A 13,094-nucleotide genomic window follows, 5' to 3' on the forward strand; every position below is an offset into this window, starting at 1 on the left:
AACTGGGTTCTCAGCAGCCAGACCCGGACCGATCAGCACCTCTGACAAGTCGCTATGACATGTCACAAGTTTAAAAATGGTAGTCAGTTTTAAAAATGATAGTCACACTTTAAGTATCAACAATGTTGTGACCTCCAAATCTAAATTGTTCTACACACTTGTTACTGTGCCTGGCAGGGGCATTACTGTAGGGGTTGCAGTCACACCTAGGCCCTGTCTGAGGGGCTCAAAAGTATTTGACCTATGATATCTGATAGTTGTGGGTCTCTGTATACATTTGCTTTAAAGGGGTTATCTACCTAAGAGTGAAAAAATTCAATGCTAGTTGGTCTTACTCACCAAGTCCCCCTGAATATTTTGAGCCGTCTCCTGTCTTTTTAGCTGCTGCCATTCCTGAGGTACAAGTTTTTCTAAAAGTCAGTCTATAACTAAGATAGGAAACTACATTTCCCATCATGCATTTCCCTGATTGGTCCATTTGCTGCCCCCTTACCTTTCTTTCCTGCCCACTGCTGTCATTACTGTTGCACATTAAACACAGGACTGTTTTTTTCACTGACTTTTCATATTATGATGATGATGATGAAGATTATGTTTCCTGGGGGTTGGGTTGCCAAGTCAATAGACAGCTAACCCAGCCCCCAGAGAGGAGATCCCTGTGACTACAAAGGGAGGGGGGAAGAGGGAGCTGAGCGTGGTCAGAGTGGACCCAGAGTAGAGGATTTTAGACATCCAGAGCAGATAAGAACGAGAAAAAAAAACAGGGAAAGGCTGCAAAATAGCGAAGGGGGATTGTTTAGAATATTTTTGTTACCCAGATAACCCCTTTAAGTTAGCACTCTGGTTGCTACCATATTAATGGACCTCTACCCCCACCCCATCTTCTGCGGCTATACTGATAAATTTTCCACTAGAATATCCCAGGGTATATCCATCAGTCCATATTATTGGTGTATCCATCAGCCCGTATTATTGGTGTATCCATCAGCCCGTATTATTGGTGTATCCATCACCTCACGCTAATGTAACCCCCTACCCCTTATTACTGGTCTATCTATTGCCTCACATTACTGGAGTAGCCATTGCCTCACATTACTGGAGTAGCCCCTGTCCCATATGGCTGGTGTATCCAAGTCTGCCGGTTTCGGCCGATTCCCACTGGATTGTGCTTTTGTGGCATTAGTTGCATTTCATTGTTTATTCCAAAGTTCTCTACAATAAGGAGGGAAGAGACCCTGACAGGAATTTAGTGGGAGAAAAATTCCAAAGGCCATTAAACTGGGTAATTTATATGGCTGCCGATTGTGCGCCTGGGGAAATATATTTCACAGGTAATTTCCAATCTGTCGGCCTGTGAAGGAAGCCATTATTCTAACTAAAAAAGAGATCATGATGTCATGAGAGCCATTAACCCTTTCAGGGTCGCCGCCTCTCAGCACACGCCTGGTTAACAAGGACGCTGTTGCTGCTGCTCCGCTCGGCCGGAAATGATCACATATCTGTGATAGCTTGAGGGTCTGACAACTGGCGAGTGATCATAGGATAAATGCAGAGCTGCTGTCATATTGTTACTGATCTGAATGGGACACGATGGGAGTTGTGGTTCAGCAGTAGACATATCTATCAAGAGTAAAAGCACTATGTCTGGCAACCGGGGAGGGGGTCTACACAGTCTACTGACAGTAATGGAGCGGTGAACCAGAGGCCTGAATGCTGTGACATGCTGGAACTTGCAGTCTTACATAAAAAAAATCAGCATTTTTTTTCTTTCGCTAATATCTGAAGTACCCTTGTGTATTCTTAATGGTGAATTCTAAGGGTTAACCCTATTACACGGTCCCTTCGTTGAGTGATAGAGACACGATGGGGACGCTGCCCTGTGGTGCGGATGCCGCCAATACACGCTGATAATACCCTATTGATTGAGCCGGATGTCCTAGTTTACATTGATAAAGAAGGTGCACGGGGGACAGGTCCTGTGCTTAGTGTTTAATGACGGTTACTGCTACCACCATTAATAGCACTTCATTATTAGCCGCGCGTTACGGCTCGCACCAGTACAGTCATTTATCACCGCCGCTCGTGTCACTACGTGATAGAGGAGCTTTATGTTTTATTGATTATTAGGTAAAAATATCTGTCATCTGATTGGCTACGCTAAATGCTGCCTTTATTCCACTGTAAATAATGCAAAATTATTTTAGAAATTTTCTAATTCAATATTATCAAGATCTCTGCCTGCTGTCAGTGACTAGTAAAGCATGGGCATTAACAAGCAGCTCTACCTTGTTTATTTAGACACAGACCTGCTAGATATTTTGGAAACATTGAAACTCAAGATATTCCAAAACTATTACCTATGAAGCTTTATACAACTGTAAAAAAAATCTTCAGATTTCATATCTTCTCTATTTCTGACTTGCCCTTATATGTCCTCTCTTGCAGGATGCAATACTGGGCCACACGGCTGGAGCGAGAGTTTCACCAAGTTATGAGGAACTTTGCTGGTGCTCAGCAGTTACAAGGGGTGAGTACTGCTGATCCATCTGGTTACCTTAGCCACTAACTGGTAGATGTGTGTCAGGTTTAAAACCTGCTCGCTCCGTGTGTGTCTGAATGGTCATTTACCTCATTCATATCCAATGTCACCTGCCATTATGGTCTCTTTTCTCTCCAGATTCTGAACATTGTTTGTGCAATCAGATTGTAATTTGTTGGACAATTTAGAATTGGCTTTAAGAGGTTGTCCAGCAGAAATCTTTTTCTTTCAAATCAACTGATGTCAGAAAGTTATATAGATTTGTAATTTACTTCTATTAAAAAATCTCAAGTCTTCCCATACTTATTAGCTGCTGTATGTCATGCAGGAAATGTTGTTTTATTTTCAGTCTGACACAGTGCTCTCTGCTGACATCTGTGGCCGAGACAGGAATTCTGTCTCAGTTTTCTATGAATCCCCATAGAAAACCTCTCCTGCTCTGGACAGTTCCTGTCTCAGCCAGAGATGTCAGCAGAGAGCACTGTGTCTAAATGAAAATAAAACAACATTTCCTGACAACATTTCCTGAGAGCCAGAAAAGAGCATGCCAGATCACAGCAGTGCACTAGGGAAGTATGTACTGCTGTGTGATCTGGAAACGAACAGCAAAGATATATGCTCAACTGTGCTGTCAGTTTCCAGGGCTGCACGAAGGATAGGGTTGTTCATGCAGCCCAGCCGATCGATTTGTTGTGCTGTGTAAAGGCACTGCAAATGAGCACCAATCTTGCCGATCGGCGCTTGTTTGAAGACCCTGTGGCTGACAGATCTTTAGGTCTAAAAGGACCCTTAGAGAATGTACTTCAGTTTTGGCAACTGTGCATCATCTCTCCTGGGTAGAAATACGCCTTTGTTTCTTTCTCACAGTACATGATTACCAGGTTTACAAATAACACAGCTACATTCATGCAAAAACAGCACCACCACTGTTCTCAGGTCGGGTGTGGTATTACAATTCAGCTCCATTTACCTCAATAAAACTGAGCTGCAAAGCCACCCCCATCTAAGGACGGGAGTGGCATTGTTTCTGAAAGAACGTTGCCATATTTTTCTTAGCATGGACAACCCCCTTTAAGATGATCGATGTAACAAAGTAGCTGCTCCAATAAAGTTGCTGTTTTGCAGTTTTTTTTAATAAGCTGTGTGGCAACCAAGTTGGCTACCGTAACACTGCAATTTGCCAGTCAGCTTAAATGTTTAGTTTTCATTGCATTTGTGGCCATATTTGCCATTCAGGGGTCTGAGAAAGCTGAATGACTCTCTCCTCATCTGTCTTTCTCCCAGAAGCACCCACCTCTTCACATCTAGTAGAAACATATGTTGTGGCTTTTAATGAATTTGCATAATGAGGCCGCCTCTCATGAATAATACATGTGCGTCCTGCCTGCGGTGGCCTCCTCCGGATAGTGTCACACTGTCACTGATACATTGTTTATTATTTTAATTAAGAGCAGCGTCTTAATGTTGCATCAGGAAGAGCTGGCCTGGCGCTATCTCGCTGTATCTGCTGTGAGCACCAGCAGAAGCATCTTTCTTATCTTTCTGATGGCTGGATATTGTGCTTTTGGAAATGTCGTCGTCACTAGATCCATGTTATCTATTTAGCACCACAACCAAGAATCAACATTGCAGGGAACTACAAATCTCAGTACAGCAATCATGACCCAGATTGCTGGGAAAGCAGAGTGTCAATCAGAATGGCATCTATTACACCAGTCAAAGAGGTTTCCTAGATTTCCTTTTGGGAAAGCTGGATGTGGTTATTGTTATGGCAGCTGCATTATTACAATGAACATGTTGATGGAGTTGCTTCAATGTAGGGTAATGTTTGCTGCAAGAATGATAAGTTCTAGTATTGTGGTTTAGGATCCACTCATGCAGGACCCATATAGCCAGACCTTATATAGAGAACCTTGGAAGCTAATTTTGGCTTCTGCTGAACTCCATAGCCTGACAACAGCTGGGGAGTCAGAGGTCATCGCTGGCCGCGTTCTGTGGAGCAATCAGGGAACATTATGTGTGGCTGGAAGAAGCCATTTTGGGAGAGGTTAAATGATAGCAGCACTTACAGGGAGTAATGCAGCCATTTAGCTGTATTAAATCATGCAGGGTGGAATAATTTAGATGCTTCCCTCATATTCCCCCTCCTCTTTTCCAGCTTTGTGATTCGGAGAGCCGGTTCCAGCTATTGATGGTGCTCTTAGCGTTGTATACGGCGTCCCATAAACACCCGGTGCACACTCCACTAATGACATGCAAATGAGATGCTAATGTGTCTACAATAACTTATGTGGAGCGGCGTCTGACAAATGAATGTGGCTGGGACCTGTCCCCCCGGGTGGTGATTAATGTGCGCCCGGCGCTGCTAGCGGATTTTTTTGGCAATCTGCGCCGTGCTTTGGGCTGCGAGCTTCCTCAAGACAGCGGCGGATCTTGATTGGATTTCTTGTCCCTGGAGGTGACACTTGTGGGTGACAGAGGCCGGGGAGGAGGTGGCCGCCTAATCCTGTTATTAGCATTAAATCACTCGTTCTGAATTGTCCCCGGGGCCAGCGCTCTGCTCTGATGGGCGAGTGACATGGCTTCGGGTGACCAGAGACAAACTAGTGGACTGAGAAAGCAGGAAATCGTCTCCCTTGCTGTAGTGTGGATATAATGTCCATGGGAGACCAGATGCAATGCACCACACTGGAATTTTATGTTTTTTATTGGAAGATGTGGGGACCGTCACATGGAGCAGATTTGTGAAGTATCAGGAATACTGCACAGGGAAGAACACGTGTATCCATCCAGTCCAGTTAACCAATTCTAGAATGATTTATGGACCACTGATCTGACATTTTCATTTATAAATTTTTGTGAATTTACCGCAAAAATTGTGAATGGCTCTGAAGCTAACAAATCAGTTGTCATTAGAGATGAGCGAACCTCAAGCATGCTCGAGTCCGTCCGAACCCGAACTTTCGGCATTTGATTAGCGGTGGCTGCTGAAGTTGGATAAAGCCCTAAGGCTATGTGGAAAACATGGATATAGTCATTGGCTGTATCCATGTTTTCCAGACAACCTTAGAGCTTTATCCAAGTTCAGCAGCCACCGCTTATCAAATGCCGAACGTTCGGGTTCGGATGGACTCGAACCCAAACCCGGTTCGCTCATCTCTAGTTGTCATTAATTTTCTTATCTAACCACCTTAGGGTGGTTGGATTCTACATGGAAAAGAATATAATTATTATGGACAAGAATATAACTACTATAATTCTGCCCTCTTTATACAACAAGAAAGCTGCTATAATACTGCCCCCATGTACAAGAATATAACTACTATAATGAACAGTGGAAGGACAACGAAGTCCAGCACTCACCCAGAGGGCTGAAGGGCAACAAGCTTCTCGCCCTTGCACCATTACATCTATGGAATAAACTTAAAGTGTCACTGTCGTGAATTTTTTTTTTTGCAGAAATCAATAGTCCAGGCGATTTTAAGAAACTTTGTAATTGGGTTTATTATCCGAAAAATGCATTTTTATCATGAAAAAGCAGTTTGAAGCTCTCCCCTCTGTCTTCATTGTTCTCCTATGGAGAGAGCTAAAGAAAAGACCAAAACAGGACAACAAAGAGTTAATCTACAAATCCCTCACGGGATATCTCTTCTGACCATCACCAGTGACCTGTCTGAGCTCAGATTACAGCTGTCACCCAGCTCCGTGCCTGTAATCCTCTGTTATCTGCTTTCTGCTGCCGGCTAACTCCCTCCTTCCTCCTCCCCCCTCCCCTCTCCCTAGAGCAGACAGGGGACGTCTCCTGCAACAAGTCACAATTTTCACATTTTTCAGAGTGGATGAAAAAGAGGAAGGAGGGGGGGACCTGGGAAAAGGCTTTTTACATGCAGATAATGGCAGATTTGGCTAATAAACCCAATTACAAAGTTTCTTAAAATCGCCTGGACTATTGATTTCTGCAAAAAAAAAATTCACGACAGTGACTCTTTAAGTCTGTTGCTGGATATCAGTGAGTGCTGGACTTTGTTGTTCTTCCACTGTTCATTCATAACTGCTGCACTATTGGTCCGAGCACCCCGTTTGTTACCTTCAGTCTGGGCAGTAGTCAAGAGCTGTTGTATGGTGAACTCCGGTGAAATGTACAGTGTTAGTGCCAGCTTACTGTTTCTTACAAAACTTATAACTATTATAATACTGCCCTCTATGTACAAGAATGTAACATAATAATGTGCTTTGTGTATATAAATATAACTTCGATAATAGTGTCCCCCCTATGTACAGAAATATAACAACTATAATACTTCCCCCATATACAAAAATAAAGCCACTATAATACTGTTCTTTTACAAGCAGTATTATAAGAATGTACAAGAATATAACTAATTTAATATTGTGCCCTGTGTACAAAATAATATAACTACTACAATACTACCTCCTGTATTCAAGAATATAACTACTAAAATACTGCCCTATGTACAAAAGTAAAGCTACTATAATACTACCCCCTATGTGCAAGAATATAACTACTGTAATACTGCCCTCTATGTACAATCATATACAGTTAGGGCCAGAAATATTTGGTATATATATAGTGACACAAGTTTTGTTATTTTAGCTGTTTACAAAAAACATGTTCAGAAATACAATTATATATATAATATGGGCTGAACATTCCCAACTGCAATATGAGAGTTTCCACATCCAAATCGGAGAAAGGGTTTAGGAATCATAGCTCTGTAATGCATAGCCTCCTCTTTTTTAAGGGACCAAAAGTAATTGGACAATGGACTCTAAGGGCTGCAATTAAGGGTCCATTTACACAGAAAGATTATCTGACAGATTATCTGCCAAAGATTTAAAGCCAAAACCAGGAATGGATTTGAAAAGAGAAGAAATCTCAGGCTTTCCTTTATGACCTGATATCTGTATATAGTCTGTTTCTGGCTTTGGCTTCAAATCTTTGGCAGATAATCTGTCAGATAATCTTTCTATGTAAATGGACCCTAACTCTGAAGGTGTCTCCCTCGTTAACCTGTAATCAATGAAGTAGTTAAAAGGTCTGGAGTTGATTCCAGGTGTGTGGTTTTGCACTTGGAAGCTGTTGCTGTGACCAGACAACATGCAGTCAAAGGAACTCTCAATTGAGGTGAAGCAGAACATCCTGAGGCTGAAAAAAAAAAGAAAAAATCCATCAGAGAGATAGCAGACATGCTTGGAGTAGCAAAATCAACAGTCGGGTACATTCTGAGAAAAAAGGAATTGACTGGTGAGCTTGGGAACTCAAAAAGGCCTGGGCGTCCACGGAAGACAACAGTGGTGGATGATCGCCGCATACTTTCTTTGGTGAAGAAGAACCCGTTCACAACATCAACTGAAGTCCAGAACACTCTCAGGGAAGTAGGTGTATCTGTCTCTAAGTCAACAGTAAAGAGAAGACTCCATGAAAGTAAATAAAGGGTTCACATCTAGATGCAAACCATTCATCAATTCCAAAAATAGACAGGCCAGAGTTAAATTTGCCGAAAAACACCTCAAGAAGCCAGCTCAGTTCTGGAAAAGTATTCTATGGACAGATGAGACAAAGATCCTGTACCTGTACCAGAATGATGGGAAGAAAAAAGTTTGGAGAAGAAAGGGAACGGCACATGATCCAAGGCACACCACATCCTCTGTAAAACATGGTGGAGGCAACGTGATGGCATGGGCATGCATGGCTTTCAATGGCACTGGGTCACTTGTGTTTATTGATGACATAACAGCAGACAAGAGTAGCCGGATGAATTCTGAAGTGTACCAGGATATACTTTCAGCCCAGATTCAGCCAAATGCTGCAAAGTTGATCGGACGGCGCTTCATAGTACAGATGGACAATGACCCCAAGCATACAGCCAAAGCTACCCAGGAGTTCATGAGTGCAAAAAAGTGGAACATTCTGCAATGGCCAAGTCAATCACCAGATCTTAACCCAATTGAGCATGCATTTCACTTGCTCAAATCCAGACTTAAGACGGAAAGACCCACAAACATGCAAGTAGGGCTGGGCGATTAATCGAATTAATTCGATTAATCGTCCAGAACGTTGAAATCGATTTGATTTTTTGTGAAAATCGTAAATTCGATTTTCACAAAAAATCATTTCGGGCTGCGGTGCCGGGGAGGAGCTGAGAGAAGGGGGGTTGCGGTGCAGGCCGGCGGGAGAGCCGTAGAGGGGCGGTGTGGGTGAGCGGGGAGAAGATGCTGGGTGGCCAGGCTGGAGAGGGGCGGTGCAGTGCCGGCGGCCTCCAGCCACTGACAGCGCCGCCGCTGATCTGCCCCCGCCCCTTCCACTGAGCGTCCCACTCCCCTCCCGGCCAGATATGGAGGTCCCGGGTCTGTGGAGGAGGAGGCCGCAGGGACTACAGTAGGTGGTGATCGCGGCGCTGCTCGTCCTGGAGCTATACAGCGGGAACGGGGGGCTCGCTGCAGACCCCCGTTCCCGCTGTATAGCTCCGTGACCCGCAGCTATGCGATCACCACCTACTGTAGTCCCTGCGGCCTCCTCCTCCACAGACCCGGGACCTCCATATCTGGCCGGGAGGGGAGCGTGTGTGTGATGGTGAGAGGAGGAGGAGATGTATGTGCCCTCCTGCTCCAATCACCTCCAGCTGCACCAGTCACCCCCCAGTCCCCTCAGTGTCCCCCCAATCCCCTCATTGTTCCCTCAGTGTCCCCCCCCCAGTCCCCTTCAGTGTCCCCCCCCAGTCCCCTTCAGTGTCCCCCCCCAGTCCCCTTCAGTGTCCCCCCCAGTCCCCTTCAGTGTCCCCCCCGTCCCCTCATTGTTCCCTCAGTGTCCCCCCCCCCGTCCCCTTCAGTGTGTCAACCCCCAGTCCCCTTCAGTGTCCCCCCCCAGTCCCCTTCAGTGTGTCCCCCCCAGTCCCCTCATTGTTCCCTCAGTGTCCCCCCCCCAATCCCCTCAGTGTTCCCTCAGTGTCCCCCCAGTCCCCTCAGTGTCCCCCCAGTCCCCTCAGTGTCCCCCCAGTCCCCTCAGTGTCCCCCCAGTCCCCTCAGTGTCCCCCCAGTCCCCTTTAGTGTCCCCCATTGTCCCTCCAGTCCCCCAGTGTCACCCCAGTCCCCCAGTGTCACCCCAGTCCCCTTTAGGGCTCGTTCCCACTGAGCAAAAGCAGCTGAATTTCTGCGCTGAATCAGCGCTGAAATTTCAGCCGTTAAAATAGGTGCAGAGCTAATTTCCATTGTGTTGAATGGAAATTCTGCTCTGCAGTTCACACAGTGGAATTTCCGCACTGAACTAATCCGCTTTCCGCCAGAAGAATGAACATGTTCATTCTTCCGCTAGCGGAAGCCTATACAAATCAATGGGGCTCTGATTTTCTGTTTCAGCGCGGATTCAGCGCGGATTCAGCGCGGAATACAAGCGGAATACAAGCGGAAATTACTCGCTGAATCAGCGTGGAAATGGGGAAAAGGGGGGGGGAGGAGGATTCTAGTATATGTTCTGGTATAGTCTAGTTTACTCACCAAATACTCGCTGAATTTCAGCGCTGAATGCATGCGGATTCAGCGCGGATTCCTCGAGTATTCCGCGCTGAATTTGTCAAGAGCTGATTACGAGCTGAACACTTTCCTAGCAGAATACGCAGGGATTCTGCTTGCATTCTGCTTATATTCTGCTCGGAATTCAGTGTCAGTTGATTTCAGGCGGAAATATTTCCTTGCGTAATCCGCTCCTTTTGCTCTGTGTGAACGTAGCCTTAGTGTCACCCCAGTCCCCTTTAGTGTCACCCCAGTCCCCTTTAGTGTCCCCCAGTGTCACCCCAGTCCCCTTTAGTGTCCCCCAGTGTCACCCCAGTCCCCTTTAGTGTCCCCCAGTCCCCTTTAGTGTCCCCCAGTGTCACCCCAGTCCCCTTTAGTGTCACCCCAGTCCCCTTTAGTGTCCCCCAGTCCCCTTTAGTGTCACCCCAGTCACCCCTCATCTATACCTGTACTACTACACCCCCTATCCACTATACCTCCACTCCTACACCCCCTATCCACTATACCTCCACTCCTACACCCCCTATCCACTATACCTCCACTACTACACCCTACGTAGATGGAGGCACAAACATGATTTCCTATACTATATGGGGCCTCTGTTACACTGGAAATCAATACAGTTGTTGTCTAAAATATTAAAATAGTATCTGATGCTGCAGGGAGAAAATGTTCTGTTTATTTAGCAAAAAAGGAAAAAAATCGAGATTTAAATTGAGAATCGTCAAAAAATTTTAAAAAATCGAGATTTTATTTTTTGCCCATATCGCCCAGCCCTACATGCAAGCATTAAGAAGGAGGAAACCCAGCGTTTGGTGATGTCCAGACTTAAGGCAGTGATTGCCTCCAAAGGATTCGCAACAAAATATTGAAAAAAATATATATTTTGTTTGGGTTATGTTTATTTGTCCAATTACTTTTGAGCTCCTAAAATGTGGAGTGCTTGTAAAGAAATGTGTACAATTCCTACATCTTCTATCAGATATTTTTTTTCAACCCTTCAAATTAAACGTTACAATCTGCACTTGAATTCTGTTGTAGAGGTTTCATTTCAAATCCAATGCGGTGGCATGCAGAGCCCAACTCGCGAAAATTGTGTCACTGTCTAAATATTTCTGGCCCTAACTGTAAATACTATAATACTGCCCCCTATGTACAAGATTATAACTACTATAATACTGCTCCTATGTACAAGAATATACCATGATACTACCCCATGTACAAGAATATACACTGGTTTGCAATAAATTAGAATATCAACAATTTTTTTTTTTTCAGTAATTCAATTCAAAAAGTGACCTACATACAGAGTGAACTTTTTTAAACGTTTATTTCTGTTAAAGTTAATTATTATGGATAACAGCCAAGAAAAACCCAAAAGTCAGTATTTCAGAAAATTTTAATATTATATAAAACCAACCAAAAAAAATGTTTTTTAACACAGAAATGTCGATCAAATGAAAAGTCTGTACAGTAAATGCCCTTAATACTTGGTCTGGGCACCTTTTCCATGAATGGTGGCATCAATGCGGAGTGGCATGGAGGGGATCAGCTGATGGCACTGCAGAGGTGTTATTACAGCCCAGGTTGCTTTGATATCGGCCTTCAGCTCATCTGCATTGTTGGGTCTGATGTCTTTCATCTTCCTCTTGACAATACCCCATAAATTCTCTATGGGGTTAAGGTCTGGCGAGTTTGCTGCACAATCAAGCACAGTGATGCTGTGGTTAGTAAACCTGGTATTGGTACTTTTGGCAGTGTTGACAGGTGCTAAATCCTGCTGGAAGATGAAAATTCCATTTCCAAAAATCTTTTCAGCACAGCAAAGCATGAAGTGCTCTAAAATTTTCTGCTAGACGGCAGAGTTGACTTTGGTGTTGATGAAACACAGTGAACCTACCCCAGCAGATGACATGGCTCCCCAAACCATCACTGATTGTGGAAACTTCACACTAGACCTCAAGCTGCTTGGATTGTGTACAGCCTCTCCACTCTTCCTCCAGACACTGGGACTTTGATTTCCAAATGAAATGCAAAATTCGAATTTCGATACGCAGCAAATATGCAGCAGATTAGATCTAAATAACTGAACACTGCATCAAATCTGTACCATCAAATCTGCTGCGTTTTTGTTGCGTATCTGCTGCGTATACAGTGTGTGGGTTTGTACCCTTAATCTGAAATCAGCACCTTGTACCACTGATCAACAGTCCAATTCTACTTTTTCTTGGCCCAAGACTCTTCTGGCATTGTTTATTGGTCAGGAGTGGCTTGACACATGGAATGCAACACTTGTAGCCCATGTCCTGCAGACGTCTGTATGTGGTGGCTTTTGAAGCACTGACTTCAGCAGCAGTCCACTCTTTGTGAATCTCTCCCAAAATTTTGAATGGCATTTTCAATACAATCCTGTTAAGACTGGGGTTCTCCCGGTTGCTTGTGCACCTTTTTCTACCACACTTTTTCCTTCCACTCAACTTTTCATTAATATGCTTTAATACAGCACTCTGAGAACAGCCAGCTTCTTTAGCAATGAACTTTTGTGGCTTACCCTCCTTGTGGAGTGTGTGAATGACTGCCTTCTGGACATCTGTCAAGTCAGAAGTCTTCCCTTTGATAGTGTTGCATACTGAACCAGACTTAGGCTATGCTCACACTACCTAAAACTACGGCCGTTGTTGCCGATGGCAACAACGGCCGTAGTTTTAGTGCAGCGGAACACAGCGTATTAAGCTATGGGATCCCGGCTGGAGCGTACACACATCATACACGCTCTGGCCGGGATCCCATACACCGCCGCAAACAACTGACATGTCAGTTTTCTGCGTCCGAAATTCAGTGAATTCCGGCCGCAGAAAGACCTGTCAGTTCACACAGTGAAGCGAGCGGCTCCGGCCGCTTGCTTCACTGTGGGCTATGGGAGGTTCTGATGCCGGCGCGTGCTGATGCGCCTGCATCAGAACCCTGCGGCTGAAAGATCATCTGTCCGGTACTCAAGTACCGGCCGGGATGATCCGGGCAGAGA

The 13,094-nt window shown here is 44.8% G+C and overlaps 1 protein-coding gene and 1 long non-coding RNA gene across 3 annotated transcripts in view; one reads left to right on the forward strand and one right to left on the reverse strand.

The window, feature by feature from the left end:
• Nucleotides 1-13,094, forward strand: part of CACNA2D2 (calcium voltage-gated channel auxiliary subunit alpha2delta 2) — a 193,048-nt gene that overhangs the window by 36,953 nt on the left and 143,001 nt on the right. For both annotated transcript variants that reach the window (XM_069966573.1, XM_069966575.1), the window contains exon 2: nt 2,446-2,527. In XM_069966573.1, the coding sequence (XP_069822674.1) occupies nt 2,446-2,527 (82 nt within the window). The remainder of the gene's footprint in view (nt 1-2,445; nt 2,528-13,094) is intronic.
• The window catches only part of LOC138788565 (uncharacterized), a 31,261-nt gene that overhangs the window by 6,272 nt on the left and 11,895 nt on the right, over nt 1-13,094 (reverse strand). The gene's annotated exons all lie outside the window — the stretch shown is intronic.

Source organism: Dendropsophus ebraccatus, chromosome 4 (genome assembly GCF_027789765.1).
Source record: "Dendropsophus ebraccatus isolate aDenEbr1 chromosome 4, aDenEbr1.pat, whole genome shotgun sequence".
In the NCBI taxonomy this organism is placed as follows: Eukaryota; Metazoa; Chordata; class Amphibia; order Anura; family Hylidae; genus Dendropsophus; species Dendropsophus ebraccatus.